Here is a 14,172-nt window from a genome sequence, read left to right on the forward strand (position 1 = left end):
TGTACACTCTATTCTTCGACACTGATTCCAAATGCCTCATCAAGTTTCATAACGGTTTTTCAACAAAAAAATAATCATAACGGTTTGAAAAATGCATTTTCTTTTTAAAAAGAAACATTTTTATTTTCACTATATTAGCATGTGACAAAACAATAATTAAATCCTAGAAAAAATAGTAAATTTATGTGGGTTTTCTACTGTGCTTTTGCAAGCGCTCAAAATAATATTTTTGCAGGTATTTTTGGTAACAATTATAGTGACACCTTAAGTTAAACTGTGTTGATACTTTCATTGACAATTTTGCGAACCATTAACCATTGCGAAAATTTCAAAAATGTCATAGAAAGTGGCACCATCACTTCATTCATGAATATGCAAGAACTTCCCTGACATCAAATTTCAATGAGAATTAGGCTACCTTTGGGTTGGCGAAAAAAAACTTAACCGAGAAAATCTATTCTTTCCAATGAGAAAAGAAATGAAAAGAACGAAGAACTTAAATTTTGTTATTCGGTCGACATGATTGGAAGGTCGAGTCTTCAGAGATTAGACTAGTCTTCTCCATCAACTTCACTGCGCAATGTTTGAACATTGGTTAGGAAAAATAATGCATTCCAGTGGGGATCCTAACTTAACATTTGATGCATACAAAGTTAGAAGCGTCAATAATTTCATCAAAAAAAAAAGTTAGAAGTCAATATAAATTTTTCTTTTTTTATATTATACTCGAAATCGAGAGAGATTAAAAGAAATAAATCCACATGGTCATAAAAATACTGTTACCAATTGAATGAAATTAACAGTGAAACAAGTTTGAGTTGAAGCACATTCCACTGGTTTTGCCTGACCTGATAGAAAGTTAACATTCAACAACCACCATATATAGGCTTTAATGCCAGATTGCAAGATCTCAAAATGCAGACAACAAATTGAGAAAGTTGAACAAGGAAGCTTGCCAAATTTTACACGTTATATTTTTCTTTCTTAAATTTGATCAAAATTGGATTCAGAATTATTCGGATTTTCCTTCGCCCATGATGAGATTTTCGGCAGTGTTACCTGTGTGGCTGTGTGTGTGTGACCTAAATGACCGAGCGGAAGGACGGGGTTTAGACAAATTTCAATCACAGCTCACATCAACTCCCTTCTGCATCAAGAATTCATTCGCCTCCGTAATGTCCTGCAAACAATTATAGTTCTGAATCTCACATAAAGGAAAGAAATCAAGCACATATAGATTAAATCTAAACCTCCTTCAGTATTGCCCACACAAGTAAGATCAACAAGAAATCGAATATATGATTGGTAAAATATGGAATATTGTGATAGACTTTGAGAAAAAGTTGCAACTCCAACTTTCGTCTAATTTTCCATTATATTATTCATGTCATATCGGAGTTGTCTATGAATTGAATTACAATGTCTTCACACTTTTGGGGGGAGAAGACTTCTATGACACACATCAAAGACTTTGAAGGGTATAAGAAGATCAGATGTACAAGTCCGTTCTTCTAAGAACCTAGGTGGTTGGTTAGCCACTCAATGTGGAATATCACAAAACAACGTAAACAAAATGGAGATCAAAAGACGAAAAAATATAATAGTGAGTTGGTGACCACGCCCCCAATCTAAGAAACAGGATGCTCAAAAGAAAGGAAATCTCCTCATGAACATTACAAATCTACAGTACAGATGTGTACATAAAATCAGTTACACCGATACACTCAAAACTATGATGTCAAATGGTCGAGCAATTAGTCTCAATCCTGTTCGAGCATGTTATTTCTGCTAAAATTCGATCTCATGTAAATTGTTTCAACTTATAATTAAACAACATAGATATCAAATATCCTATTATAATGAATAACCAAAAGGGTTCACTTTTAGTGTTTCGGTTCCGTTCAGTTAAGTCTTTGTGTTTCTAACAGAGAAAGGAAATAACAAAGTTTCGAAAGTAAAGAGCTTAAGACCTTTTGCAGCAGCCCTGCTTCTTGAGGGCATGTAGGAAATTTTATCAAACCAACTCCAAGCATCAAAGGACCATAGCAGCCTAGCGACACAAAGAAGTATACTGGTAGCTGGAAAGCCAAATGCAAAAAATTAAGCAAAAACCCGAGTAAAACTGACTGTATCCATTAAGGGTATGACAAGTACAAAAAGGTAAGCAAAAACCCAAGCAATATAAACTCCATAAGTTAAGGTAATAGAGTTTTCAAGATCAAGAAACTAACAAACCAAGTCTGTTTACGTGGAATTACCGATGCCTCCAAAAGACCAATCCAAAAGGCAGTAGTTGCCACGAGAAACGTCAAAATCTTAGTAATATGCCTCATCGAACCTTCAAGTGGAATGTTGATTCCTAACTAGTTCCAACACAAACAATAAAATCTAATTCTAAGTAAACGTTATGAACAAAACTAGTATATCTTTTTCCACCAATAAAAAAAAAACATTTACACAACTTCCTCCACTCGAACCATCCAAATACAAGTTACTGTTTTTACTAGATACTTTTACGTAGTAATTCAACAGGAACCCGAATCAAACACGAAAGTGACTTATCTGAATATGAAGCGTCTGAAACAAATAGACCCAAAATCACAAATCAACCTTTCACAAAAAGAAGACAAAAACAAACATTATCCCAACAATTCCGACCCAACTACTTAAAGCAACAAAAAACAAACAGTAATCAAAATCAGACACAAAACTGCAATCCAGATACTGGACTTAATTTAAGTAATAATCTAAACATCATTTCACTGAGGACATCCGAAAAGCAGCTGCCCTTTCACTCTATTCTGATCGAAATCCTTAACAAGGTTAAGGTTTTCGGAAAACACATGAACTTGAACTTGAACAGGTTAACAAGTAAGAAAGTGCCCTAATAACTTCAAATTATTGAAGTTACACTAAAAATTTGAGAGATTGAGAGCCATCAGAGGGGAAGAAAACCTAAAGATTTGATCTCATTGCGTCACTGTAAATACAATGAACAACTCAAAGCCCTTGCGCAATATCCCAACATCATATGGCTAGTTTCTCTACAAATACACAGAAAGTGATTTACATATGATCGGTGAAATAGTTTTGCCGAGCATAAGAAACCCTAAGTGATATCGATTAGGTTAAATATAAAGTAGTATATAGATCGAGCGAAGATTCACTGATATTACCTCTTTTAAGATGGTTGATTGTGAAGCGGGTTTGCGAGAAATCAATTTCCGAACTGAAAACAGAGGGTGAAAAAATCGGATCAGTCTAGAGATTGAAATTAGGGTTTCGAGTCTCGCTGGGTAGGTAACCTTTCCGTCACAAATGTTATCGATAAATGTGCCAGTGACACATATGAGAAATGTCCCCGAACATTAGGGGTGAGCAACGGTCGGTTGCCGATCATTTAGAGTCCGGCTGAAGCCGAACCAATCAATGGCGGTTTGGCTAGATCACCGGCCGAAGTCGAGCCGATCAAATTGCCAGCCGACTTCGTTCGGCCCGGTTCGGCTTGGTTCGATTGACTTCGGTTGGTCGGTCCGGCCGAACACAATAAACCAAATAAAACGTGGGAAAAATGAAATTATTGAAATGATAATGTTTAACAATGTAATTCCAATCAAAACGTCAGGGGCGGTCCTGACTTTTCGGTGGCCCGAAGCGAGGTCTGAAAATGTGGTCCTTTCTATCAAATTGTAAAACGTATAAATGTATTTACATGAAAACCGTAAGTACCGCAAAATATTTTCATCATATTTATATAGCAAAATAATTTTTTGATATTTACAATCACTGAAATTTTGTTCTTCTTAAATTTTTCGCTTCAAAGTCACTAATAATTGTCGAATAATCAAGACTGTCAGCTATATCCTTCTCAACTGATAATATAGCTAACCCGTTTAACCTTTCTTGTGACATAGTAGATCGAATATAAGACTTAATCAACTTCAACTTAGAAAAGCTTCTTTCTGGAAAGGCAACAATAACTGGAATCGTTAACATAATTCGATAAGAAACCCATGTGTTCGGTTAACAACCTTTCATATATTTCAAATAATCTAGCACTTCAGTTGGTCTTTTGATCTCATCTGGTAAAAGACGCTTCAACACTTTCAGTTCAGAAAATAAGTCTATTCCGTCTATGTCATATGACTCATTATGCTTGAAAAAGGTTCCAAGACGAACACATGAATCTCTCAAATCACCATCATCTTGGGAGTTTAACTTTTTTAACTCAAACAGAAAACGAAATATTTCTTTGTATTTCTAGTTTGCTCGAATCTGCTCTTAAATGAAGAAAGAGTCTGATCTGATATGTAATAATTAACTCTAAATGCTTCTTCAGGTGACATTGATGGATCTTCACACGCATTCTCGTCAAACTGTTTTTTTTCTTCGAATAATACGTTTTTCTCGAAATGTTATTTCAGATCCCATTTTAATGACAATCTCTTTAGCTTCAACCATGCCTTCTTCAAATCTCACTTCTCTATAATCTTCAAGATAACGAATGAGTTCATTCAATTTCCACCTTTCTTTAATGCAACATCAATATCTATATCTTCAGTTTGAAGTGTTTTGCTATCAGAGTTTACCACAAACAGTATATTATGCCAAATAACCATGATCAAAAGGAATTCAAAATTTTCAAAGTCTTGTTTTAATATATTTTTGGCATCATAAATTGTTTTTGAATCATCACTTGTCTCCACCAATTCTTCTAAAGCTTCTCGTAATTGTGGAGCTTGAAACCTAATGTCTTGGTGACCCTTTTTACTTAACATTTTTTAAATGGGTTAAGCTTCTCGTAATCATCACTTGTCTCCACCACTTTTTGAATCAACACTTTCTACTCTGCTTTCCCATAAATCAAACAAACTTTGAGCCCACCTTTCATTTAAAGATCAACAAATTTGGTGGCCCTTTTTACTTAACATTTTTTAAATGGGGCCCTTATAATTTTTTTTTAGAGAGTTGGACTTCTTATATATTTCTTACAAAAATTAATGTCTTGGTGGCCCCTAAAAACCGGTGGCCCGAAGCGACGCTTTGTTCGCTTTGGACCAGGGCCACCCCTGCAAAACGTAAAGAGATAACGTATTAAGCACAAAATAACTAAAATCTTTCAACAACCATATATTTAAGTTCTTTTTTCTTGTAACCGTCATAGACACATAAATAACTTAAAAAGATAAATTCCATAAACAAAGGTTAGACAAGTATATAAAACTTGAATAGTGGTGTATTAGTTTGATGGGAGATTGGGAGCTTTGATGTTAAGACTTCACACCTTACAGGAAGCGGCAAGAAGAGTAGTTGAAAACTATATTAAATTAGGTTAGATTTTAACCTTTTCACTTAAGGACAAAACAAATAAAAACTTATAATTCAAAGGAGCTCTTTATTCTATTAAAGGTTTCAATCCGTAGAATATTCCTTTCTTAATTTCCAATCGCTATTTACTATTTAGTTTCAACTTTTAAATACTTATTTTTAGTTTTATTTTATACAATATTTATATATATATATATATATATATATATATATGTGTAGTTTGGTCGGTTCGATTTTGGCGGTTTTCAATATCCCAAGCCGAAGCCAAACCAAACTTTGATCGGTTGATCGGTTTTTCAGCCGAGTCGAGCCGAATACTATTCGGTTCGGCCTAAAATGAAGGATATATCCGTTCGGTCTGAAGGAGATGTCCTTCCGAAGGAGTGTCCTTCGACCAAGGTGGCAATGCGATCAATTTGTCAGTTAGGATAACGATGACCACACGTAAAGATCATCCAGTCCGGTCCAATTAGGGGTCGTAATGCTTTGCTAGAAGCCAACTACGATCGTCGGATTAAGGAGTTGATTCACGGCTAACATAGACCGGATCCTACAACGGGTTACACATAAGAGTGGTAGCTTGATCGGAGAGACTTGACTAGACGGGAACAGGCTAAAGATGGATGGGATCCAACTAGAAAGGCCGAAAGGGTTCGAATGGAGATTCAGATCAAGATAGAAAGAACCGGGCCTTAAAAGGGGTGCCCTGGGGAAGGCTCATAAGGTCGGCCATGTGATGGCCGACCAGAGTAAGTGGGCCGGCCATAGAAAGCCCATGGTGGGCTGTTCTGGCCGGCCACACTAAAGGGACTTGTCAAAATACCCCAAAAGGGTATTTTGGTAATTATCTTTTCTGTGACCCGAAAATAGAAAGACCTAATCTGAATGGGATTCAAATTAGGGTTTGTCTATATATTGGGTCAGTTGAGAACAGAAAAGGTGTGGATTTTTCTCTAAGGAAAAATATACAGCTCTCTCTCTGAATATACAGCTATTGGAGAGAGAGGAATATAGAGAAAAAGCTCCCGTTCTATCAATCTAGTCAAGAAGAAGAGTTCTTCTCAACCTTCTAGTAAGTCCTAGCAGTCTGAAAGGAAGGGAGATCAAGTCTATTCACTCGGTGTCTCAAGTAGAGGAGCTACAGTTGGAGCTCTCGATCTTTGCATGCGATTGGAATGGTTCGAGGGAAAAACGCGTTAAGGTATTTATTCCTCTCTAGTTCATTGATTAGTTTATGCATATGATCCTGGGAAATCTAGTGTTAACATATGATGTTTGAGATTCCGCTTAGAACACTAGATAGTGTATAGGATACACAAAACCCAACATAAAAACCATTCGGTCTGGTTCGGCCGAGTTCGGTCTGGTCGGTCCGGTCGACCGTTGCTCACCCCTACCGAACATAACCAAAAGGGTGCCTCTATACACAACCCAATTTTTAACTATGATACGCATAACTCAGTCAATCCAACATCCAGTCTGAGACAATAAGCATGTTGTCAGACCGGTTTCGGCCTGAGGTATGGCTAAGGTTTTCAGACAGTCCAATTTGAAACCTTGTTTATGGGTTCGAATTGTGTAGTCTAAAAGCCACCTGGGTCGCGTTTTGGGGCATCATTACATGGTATTGGATTGTTAATTCTTCTGAGAACTTCATGAAAGTTACCTAAGTAAAGTTCTACGAAAAACTTTCGAACGTAAAGTACTTCTTGAAAGAAGACAACTAAATATAAAATATCCTAAAGGTCGAATAAATAAAAAGATCATCAAGATCGAGAATCAAAAGAACCTAAAGGTCAACAAAATTATAGTACTAAGATTCAAGGTGCCCCCAGCCGAGAGAACCACCACCGCCATTAACGGGAAAGCGTCGCCGCCACTGAAGAGTCGTCGCCATTACGATGAAAACCATCGTCATTACCGGAAACCACCATGATCCAAACCACAAAACCACCACCATATCATACCACAAAAACAGACTCCCACCATCCCCATTGAAAACCACCACCATATCATACCACAAAAACAGACTCCCACCATCCCCATTGAAAACCACCATCATATCATACCACAAAACTGGAAAACTATCAGGAACCCTAACTTAAGCCACCACCATCTCTTTTATTCAATTTCACCGCCACCACTAAGCACAGCAATTCAAACCACCACCATCACTTTCGTTCAATCCCCGCTACCACCATACAACGTCAATCAGACCACCATCGCTTCCGTTCAAACCCTTCGCCACCACCATAAATCATAAATCTAACCGCCACAATACACCACGACCACCATCTCTTCAAGAACACAACGGCTACCACACCGATCTGGGACCCTATAAACTATTTATAGAGGGATAACAAACTACTAAAGAAAGGTAAAAGGTTTCCGGCAAAGGGGGGACCCTTCACCGGGGAAATACTCGGATTTGTGAAAGAAGGTTTTGAGAGAGAAAGAGAGAGAGACTGTTATGTCAGAGTTAAAGTCTAACATTTTGTTATTTGAGTGCATTTCTTTCATATTTTTTGAAGTGTTTTTTTAAAATAGAAATCTAAATTTGTAAAGAAAATACTCGAAAATATGTAAATATTTAAGTAAAATCATGATACAAAAATACTACATTAAAAAAATTCACTTTTAGATTCTAAACTATATCTTGTATAAAGAAAGAGTACCTTTACTTTTTTTTTGTTTTTCAAATGCCAGATTCAAATTTCGCATGGACCCCTAAATTATCGGTCACGACCTGTAAGCTATCTGAGATCAACCCAAAGCCGATGATAAATCTTTTTTTGGAAAAATTTCAAACACTAGATTAAAAAAAGATAAATTATAGAAAAAACAAGTAGGATTTTTTAGTATTGCTTTCTAGTAAAAGAAAATGAAAAACTTTCGAACCTTTTGTTAGCCACTTCCTTCAAAGAACGAACAATAGATGATGCCCATAATAAAACACGAAGAATCTAAGGTTTTGACGAAAATTTTGAAAGAAATGCCGAAATGAAAATGAATGAAGAAGAATAAGTTGTCAAGGAGTGCTCTGAGGCGCCTACAAATTAAATAGGTGAATATGTTGTGCGACTATGGAATGGCGGGCCTAAAGCAAAAAATGGTGGACGCCTACAGGAACCCTAACTAACAGACCGCGACCTCGGACCCAGGGACGGAACAAGGAGTAGTAGTCAAGGGGAGCCGAACAAAAAAAAAATGAAAAATCTGAGTCTACCATTGTTCGAACCCAGGTGTCTCACCTCTAAAACTCGGACCTCTATCATCTCACCCACGCTACATATATGTTATGAGTATGACTCGAACTTTATTTATACGAAAAACCAGAGAGCAATCAGCATTTCTAAAACAATTTACGGCAAGTCAAGGGGGGCCATGGCCCCCTTTGGCTTGCATGTAGATCCGTCCCTGCTCGGACCCAAACTATTCTCCCGGACATAAGACTTTGAGAACTAGATTGGGCTGGTAAAATAACTTCATTTTGAGTCCAAAAATCAACTTACTTGTGTAGAGAAATGTTATATACACGCACCGTTTTTACCGAATACACTCACGTTTTTTCACAAACTTATTTTTATCATACCACACTCACTTTTCTTACACACGCACGTTGGTCAAATGTCTTGACCAGTTTTCGTTGGTAAGTCGATTCTACACTACTATTGAAAAGATGAAACCGATGCATAAAGAGTCGATACAATCATACCAACATATGGTAGTGAAGCACAATCGAAGAAAATTTTGACAAGTTTTCCGATAAGATGAAATCGCTCATATACTCAAACTGTCGGAAACATGAAATCGATGTGTAATATAAGGCATTGATACAGTCCTACCGACAGATAACAAAGAACAACAATCGAAGAAAGTTTTTGATAAGTTTTTCGTCGGTGAGATAAAATCGATATGTTTTATTACATATTGGTAGCTTCATGCCTACTAATAATGCAAACTGTCGGACTAATACCTCTGATAGATTACCTTTAGGAAGTTTTTCTGCTTTCAATATAACATCATTTTCATTGAAATAAGTACTTAAAATGAAGATTCATATGATGTTTCAACACCTTTTTAGTAGGTGATTCTCAGTCTTTATAGTTTTATTTACACCAAATAAGAATGTAAAGTTTCTCTCTTTTTCATCATTTTCACTGTTAAAACACCAATAAAAAACTTCAATTATTTTAGAAGAAGATAATTTTTTGATTTTGGATATCTCCAATGACATAAAAGCTTTAAGTGGTGAGCGTGAGTGAAATAGGTGAGTGTGAGTGAAATATGACTCGGTCAATGCAAGCTGACCAATTATTATAAGTATTTCAATGTATAATACCTTGAGCAAGTGGCCAACTACATGTGGCATTAGAAGAATAGAAAATGACTATTTAGGTAGTAAAAAATTTCATAATAACTAGAAAAGTCTACACTTTTTACTATTAACTAAGAGTGGTCAAAATATCATGAGTATTAACTCATAAAGTTTAAAATAATATCAGAAATTATCAATCAGGTCACTTCCTAATATTTTGGTTCCCAAAATACCCTCATACATTAAAATTCCTTTCTCTCACAAAACCCACGAATTTCTGAGAATTTTTTTTGTTCTTCTTCTCGATGGTTCTTCTTCTTCCTTCTGCTATGAGTTCATGTTTTCCATCATCACCTTTGCTTGAACGATCTGTTGGTTTTACTTCGACGCTTCTTTTTGATTCTTCGCGAACCTTTCCTGCTATGTGTTCGATTTCCCCAATCTCGAGTTTTCCCCCAAATCCCATCTTTTAGTATTTCCTTCATGTCTCCTTATACTCTAACGATTCCGATTATCACGCACCGATAAATTACACATCATGATTTAAGAAATGGGGATCATTTTTCGAACGGTTTAGAGTTCAAATCTTGAGTAATTTCATCTCCCCAAAGATTGTGTAGATGGGTTTTCCCTATAACAGATTTATTCTGCTGTTACTGTCAGTACTACTAGTACATCTGATTGTTTGGGTGAGTTTGAATCGTGGAGATTTTATTTAATTGTATAGGATTGATTTAGTTTTATAGTTCTAGGGTTTTTGGAATTAGGGTTTGAAGAAGGAAGATTGATAGAGTGTGGGAGAATGTGATTGTGAGGTGGATTTGAGTTTTTCTTTTCTGAGTATTTGATTTAATTGGTGGAAGAAGAAAGAGAAAGATGATTACTTCAGGGATTTAACTTGGTGATGCCAGTAATTGGATTTGTTTTTTTTTTTGTTAAGAGGTTCGAATCATATTAAGAAATTAAAGTGTAATTGGTGATGCCAGTAATTGGATTTGTTGTTAGTACGATGTTTTCTGTACAAGACTCATTTGTGCTGGAATTCAATTGAATGCTGTTAGACGCTCATTTCCTACAACTACTAGATCTGATCTCAGTATGATATCACATATTTCTTCTTCTAACCAATTGGTTCCTCATTAACCCCTAGTTTCTTTACTGAATCATTAGAACTTACAAGATTACTACCAATTTATACCATGGGTTTGTTATTCCTGCTAGTGTTTCTAGGTTTTGTTAATTTGGATTCTCATATGTGAACCATTGTTTTGTTATAGAACTCGATTTGAAATGTATTATTATTTTTTTTTTGTAAATAACAATTAACAGGAATATTGGGTACAAAAAGAATAGATTTTGATACAGATTTACCCCAAGGTAAATTCATTTACAAATCGAATGCACTTGAGTGGTTAGTGGTAATCGGGTTATATATTCATAAATTATATATAATGAGAGAGATAAAGAGAAACAGAGAGTTTCCGCGTTCAACTTCGGAAGCCATAGCTTGTTCTGTCAAAGCTCATTTGCATCACGAACCAATGCTTTCAGCAAACTGCAAACCCACTTCTTCCAGACTCGTAGAGGCGATTCTTGGCTCTACAAGCTGGTAATGGATGCACTGAGTTATCTAGATAGAGAAACAAAATGCGGACTGACTCTTTACGTGTCTTCTGTAAAAACTTTGTAAATGAAATCACGAAAGCGTTTTGAATATTACTTCGGATCGACGGCTGAGATTGAAGTAGGATCATATTGGAAAGACTTGTAAGCATGTTCTAGTTTCTTGCTTATGTCGTAATCTTGAAGTATATCTATGATGCCGAAGAATAATACCACTTCGTAACACTCTCCTGTTGGTTCTCCAATCAATTGAGTTTCATCGTTTCTTCTTATAGTCTGTTCTACTCTTGCTGGCATATTTATACCCAATCTAATAGTTGCCCACCTTGTGGGATCAAAAAGAAGTTGATCCATGTCCACTCGAGAAAGACGAACAGCTTCACTCTCAGAGCCCTTTGGTGTTCGGACAGCAGAAGTACGGCCATCAGTCATAGGTATATCCCTATTATTGGATGCTTCCCTAAAATGAACACCCACCAACAGACTATAATCCATAATTCTTTCCTGCTCAAGAAGCTCACAGTCCCTATCGACTTGCCTTTGAAGCTCTTGAAACCATGCTCTCTGTAATCGAAATATAAAGTTAAGATCGAGGTCCTTAAGGGTTGTATTAGCATCAATTTCCGCGTCAGGCTTATCTGTTGTACGTCCATGTGATGACCCTTTCAGATCGAAGCGCCTATGGATGGTATATTCAGTACAAAACAATTATCCAAATGCATCATTTGATTCTTTACCACTTTTTTATATTTATCTCCTAAGTCCTAATTGTGGATTCGAAATGAACTATAACAATACCTAAAAGAATCTTGAACTTGTCTCTAGGATTTTTTCGATCTTCACATTCTCAATGTGTTATATGTCATACTCAATAAGGCGGAGGTTTGCTATTTACCTGACACCCATAATCTAGTATTTGTTCAACAAAAATGTCTAAGTTTTCTTCTCAAAATGTGAAACATAAATTGTTCCCGTATATTCATACTTTTTAATATAAAAAGGTAATAGTGGCCTTACTTTTCTATCAACTAGCTATCGGCCGATAATTCAAATTCATTTATGTGAAGTTATGAATGATGAAATCAATTCCAAACTCAAGATTTCGTAGACATATACTCTTAGTTTATATTCTCAATTTGCAAATCGAGTTTGCAAGATATGCAACTCAAAATTATATTCTGCAAAGCTTGCAAATCATGTTTGCAATCTACATTTTGCAAACACAGTTTGCAATTTACATTATGCAAACACATGTTTGCAAAACAGATTGTTGCAAACACGTTTGCATAACAGATTGTTGCAAACACGTTTGCATATCAGATTTTTGCAAACACGTTTGCATAACAGATTTTTGCAAACACGTTTGCATAACAGATTTTTGCAAACACGTTTGCGTAACAGATTGTTGCAACACGTTTGCAGAAAAACGTGAAGGAAAAAAAAAACGTCGTTTTTTCTGGTTTTTTTTTTTGAAAAAAAGTAATGAAAGTGGATCTTATTAGAAAGCTAATGAAAAATCATTTCTAAATATATAATTTTCATAGAAATCCGACATCTCAAACAAAAGTTATATCGATTTAAAGTTTAAAGAAAAATAAAAGAATTTAGTTACACAAATTGACAAAAAGGGGTATTTTAGTATTTGTACACTTTTTGACCTGAATAATAATTTTCAAATGTTTAGTGCTTTTCTACTCATTTTCAATATTATTTTGACCTTTCTAGTAATTACCTCTTAGAAGAACGTCCATATTGCCACATCAGTATTTCACCAGTAGTAAGTCTGTTTTCGGGGCCTAATTGCATTTCTCAACAGTAAAGTTGTTATAGCGCAGCACATGTCAAAGAGACGAGCATGCCTGAAATGCAGTATTAGTCTAAGGTGTTTTTTTTTTTATATGTCTGAATCTGAATTGACTGAATCTGAATTGACTGAATCTGAATTGGCTGAACTGAAATGGCTGAATCTGAATTAGATGAATTATTTTACAAGTCAGATGTTTGTTTTTCCAATCTGAATCATTAAGTCTGAATTCAGACAATGACATTTTTACCCTTAATTAATATTATTTACCAAGAAAACATAATTTCTATTTTCAATATCAATAAATGAAAGAAACCCTAGATCCCTCTTTATCTGTTTCCCTTCCTCATTTACTCTCTCTCAACCGTTTCTCTCTCTCTCTCTGATGGAAGATGTAAAAGTTCTGATGAAGGTTAATCATGGTGACCAGATCGACAATCTCTCTCTCTAACCCTTATATGTAATACTTTCAAAAAACCCTTTTGATTCTCCATTTATGGATCCCAATTAAATCCTACCCAGATCATGGATTCGTGGTTTATCATCTCAATCTTAAGGAATACGATTGCTTCTCGATCTTTACAGGCGGGGAACATGATACATGCTTGTGTTTTAAAATCTAGGTTTGGATCAGATTTGTTTATAACTAACAATCTTCTTCATTTCTATTGTTCTTCTGAGTCCATTCTTGATGTTGTTCACTTGTTTGAGGAAACGCATGAACGAGATGTTGTTTCTTGGTGGTGGTGGTGGTTGTGGTGATTGTGTTGTTGCTGTGGTTTTGTTGTTGCGGTGGTTTTGTTGTTGCAGTGGTTTTGTTGTTGTGTGTTGGCGGCGGTGGTGGCCTGCTGTGTGGTGGTTGTGGTGGCCTGTTGCGTGGTGGTGGTTGTGGTTGCTATGGTGGTGGTGCTGGTGCTGAAATATTTTTAACATGAGAGATTTTCTTAATTCATGGGGGCGTAATGGTCATTTGATCTTTTTCAGAAGTTGGGCCTCTCTTTCAGACTTGTTTTGAAGTCTGAAATTAGTGGGTCTTTTTTCAGTTATTTCAGACATCTAAGTGATTCAGTCAAAATTCAGATCCTACCAAATTTAAAAA

General features: G+C 35.9%; 1 protein-coding gene across 4 annotated transcripts in view; it reads right to left on the bottom strand.

Moving 5' to 3' along the window:
* Positions 1-704: 704 nt before the first annotated feature.
* The window catches only part of LOC147551264 (dolichol-phosphate mannose synthase subunit 3-like), a 32,041-nt gene continuing 18,573 nt past the window's right edge, over positions 705-14,172 (bottom strand). The window contains exons 1-4 of one of the 4 annotated variants that reach the window (XM_086672564.1): positions 3,177-3,328; positions 2,232-2,363; positions 1,971-2,078; positions 705-1,180 (exon numbers count right to left, since the gene is read on the bottom strand). In XM_086672564.1, coding sequence (XP_086528690.1) covers positions 1,121-1,180; positions 1,971-2,078; positions 2,232-2,333 — 270 coding nt within the window. In that variant the 5' untranslated portion in view covers positions 2,334-2,363; positions 3,177-3,328 and the 3' untranslated portion in view covers positions 705-1,120. Of the gene's footprint in view, positions 2,364-2,955; positions 3,045-3,176; positions 3,329-14,172 lie in introns of those variants that run through there. The other 3 variants (XR_015238941.1, XR_015238942.1, XR_015238943.1) reach the window with 3 other exon arrangements.

This window comes from Eschscholzia californica, unplaced genomic scaffold (genome assembly GCF_041429995.1).
Source record: "Eschscholzia californica isolate CP2 unplaced genomic scaffold, dmEscCali1.0.p SCAF_3, whole genome shotgun sequence".
NCBI lineage: Eukaryota > Viridiplantae > Streptophyta > Magnoliopsida > Ranunculales > Papaveraceae > Eschscholzia > Eschscholzia californica.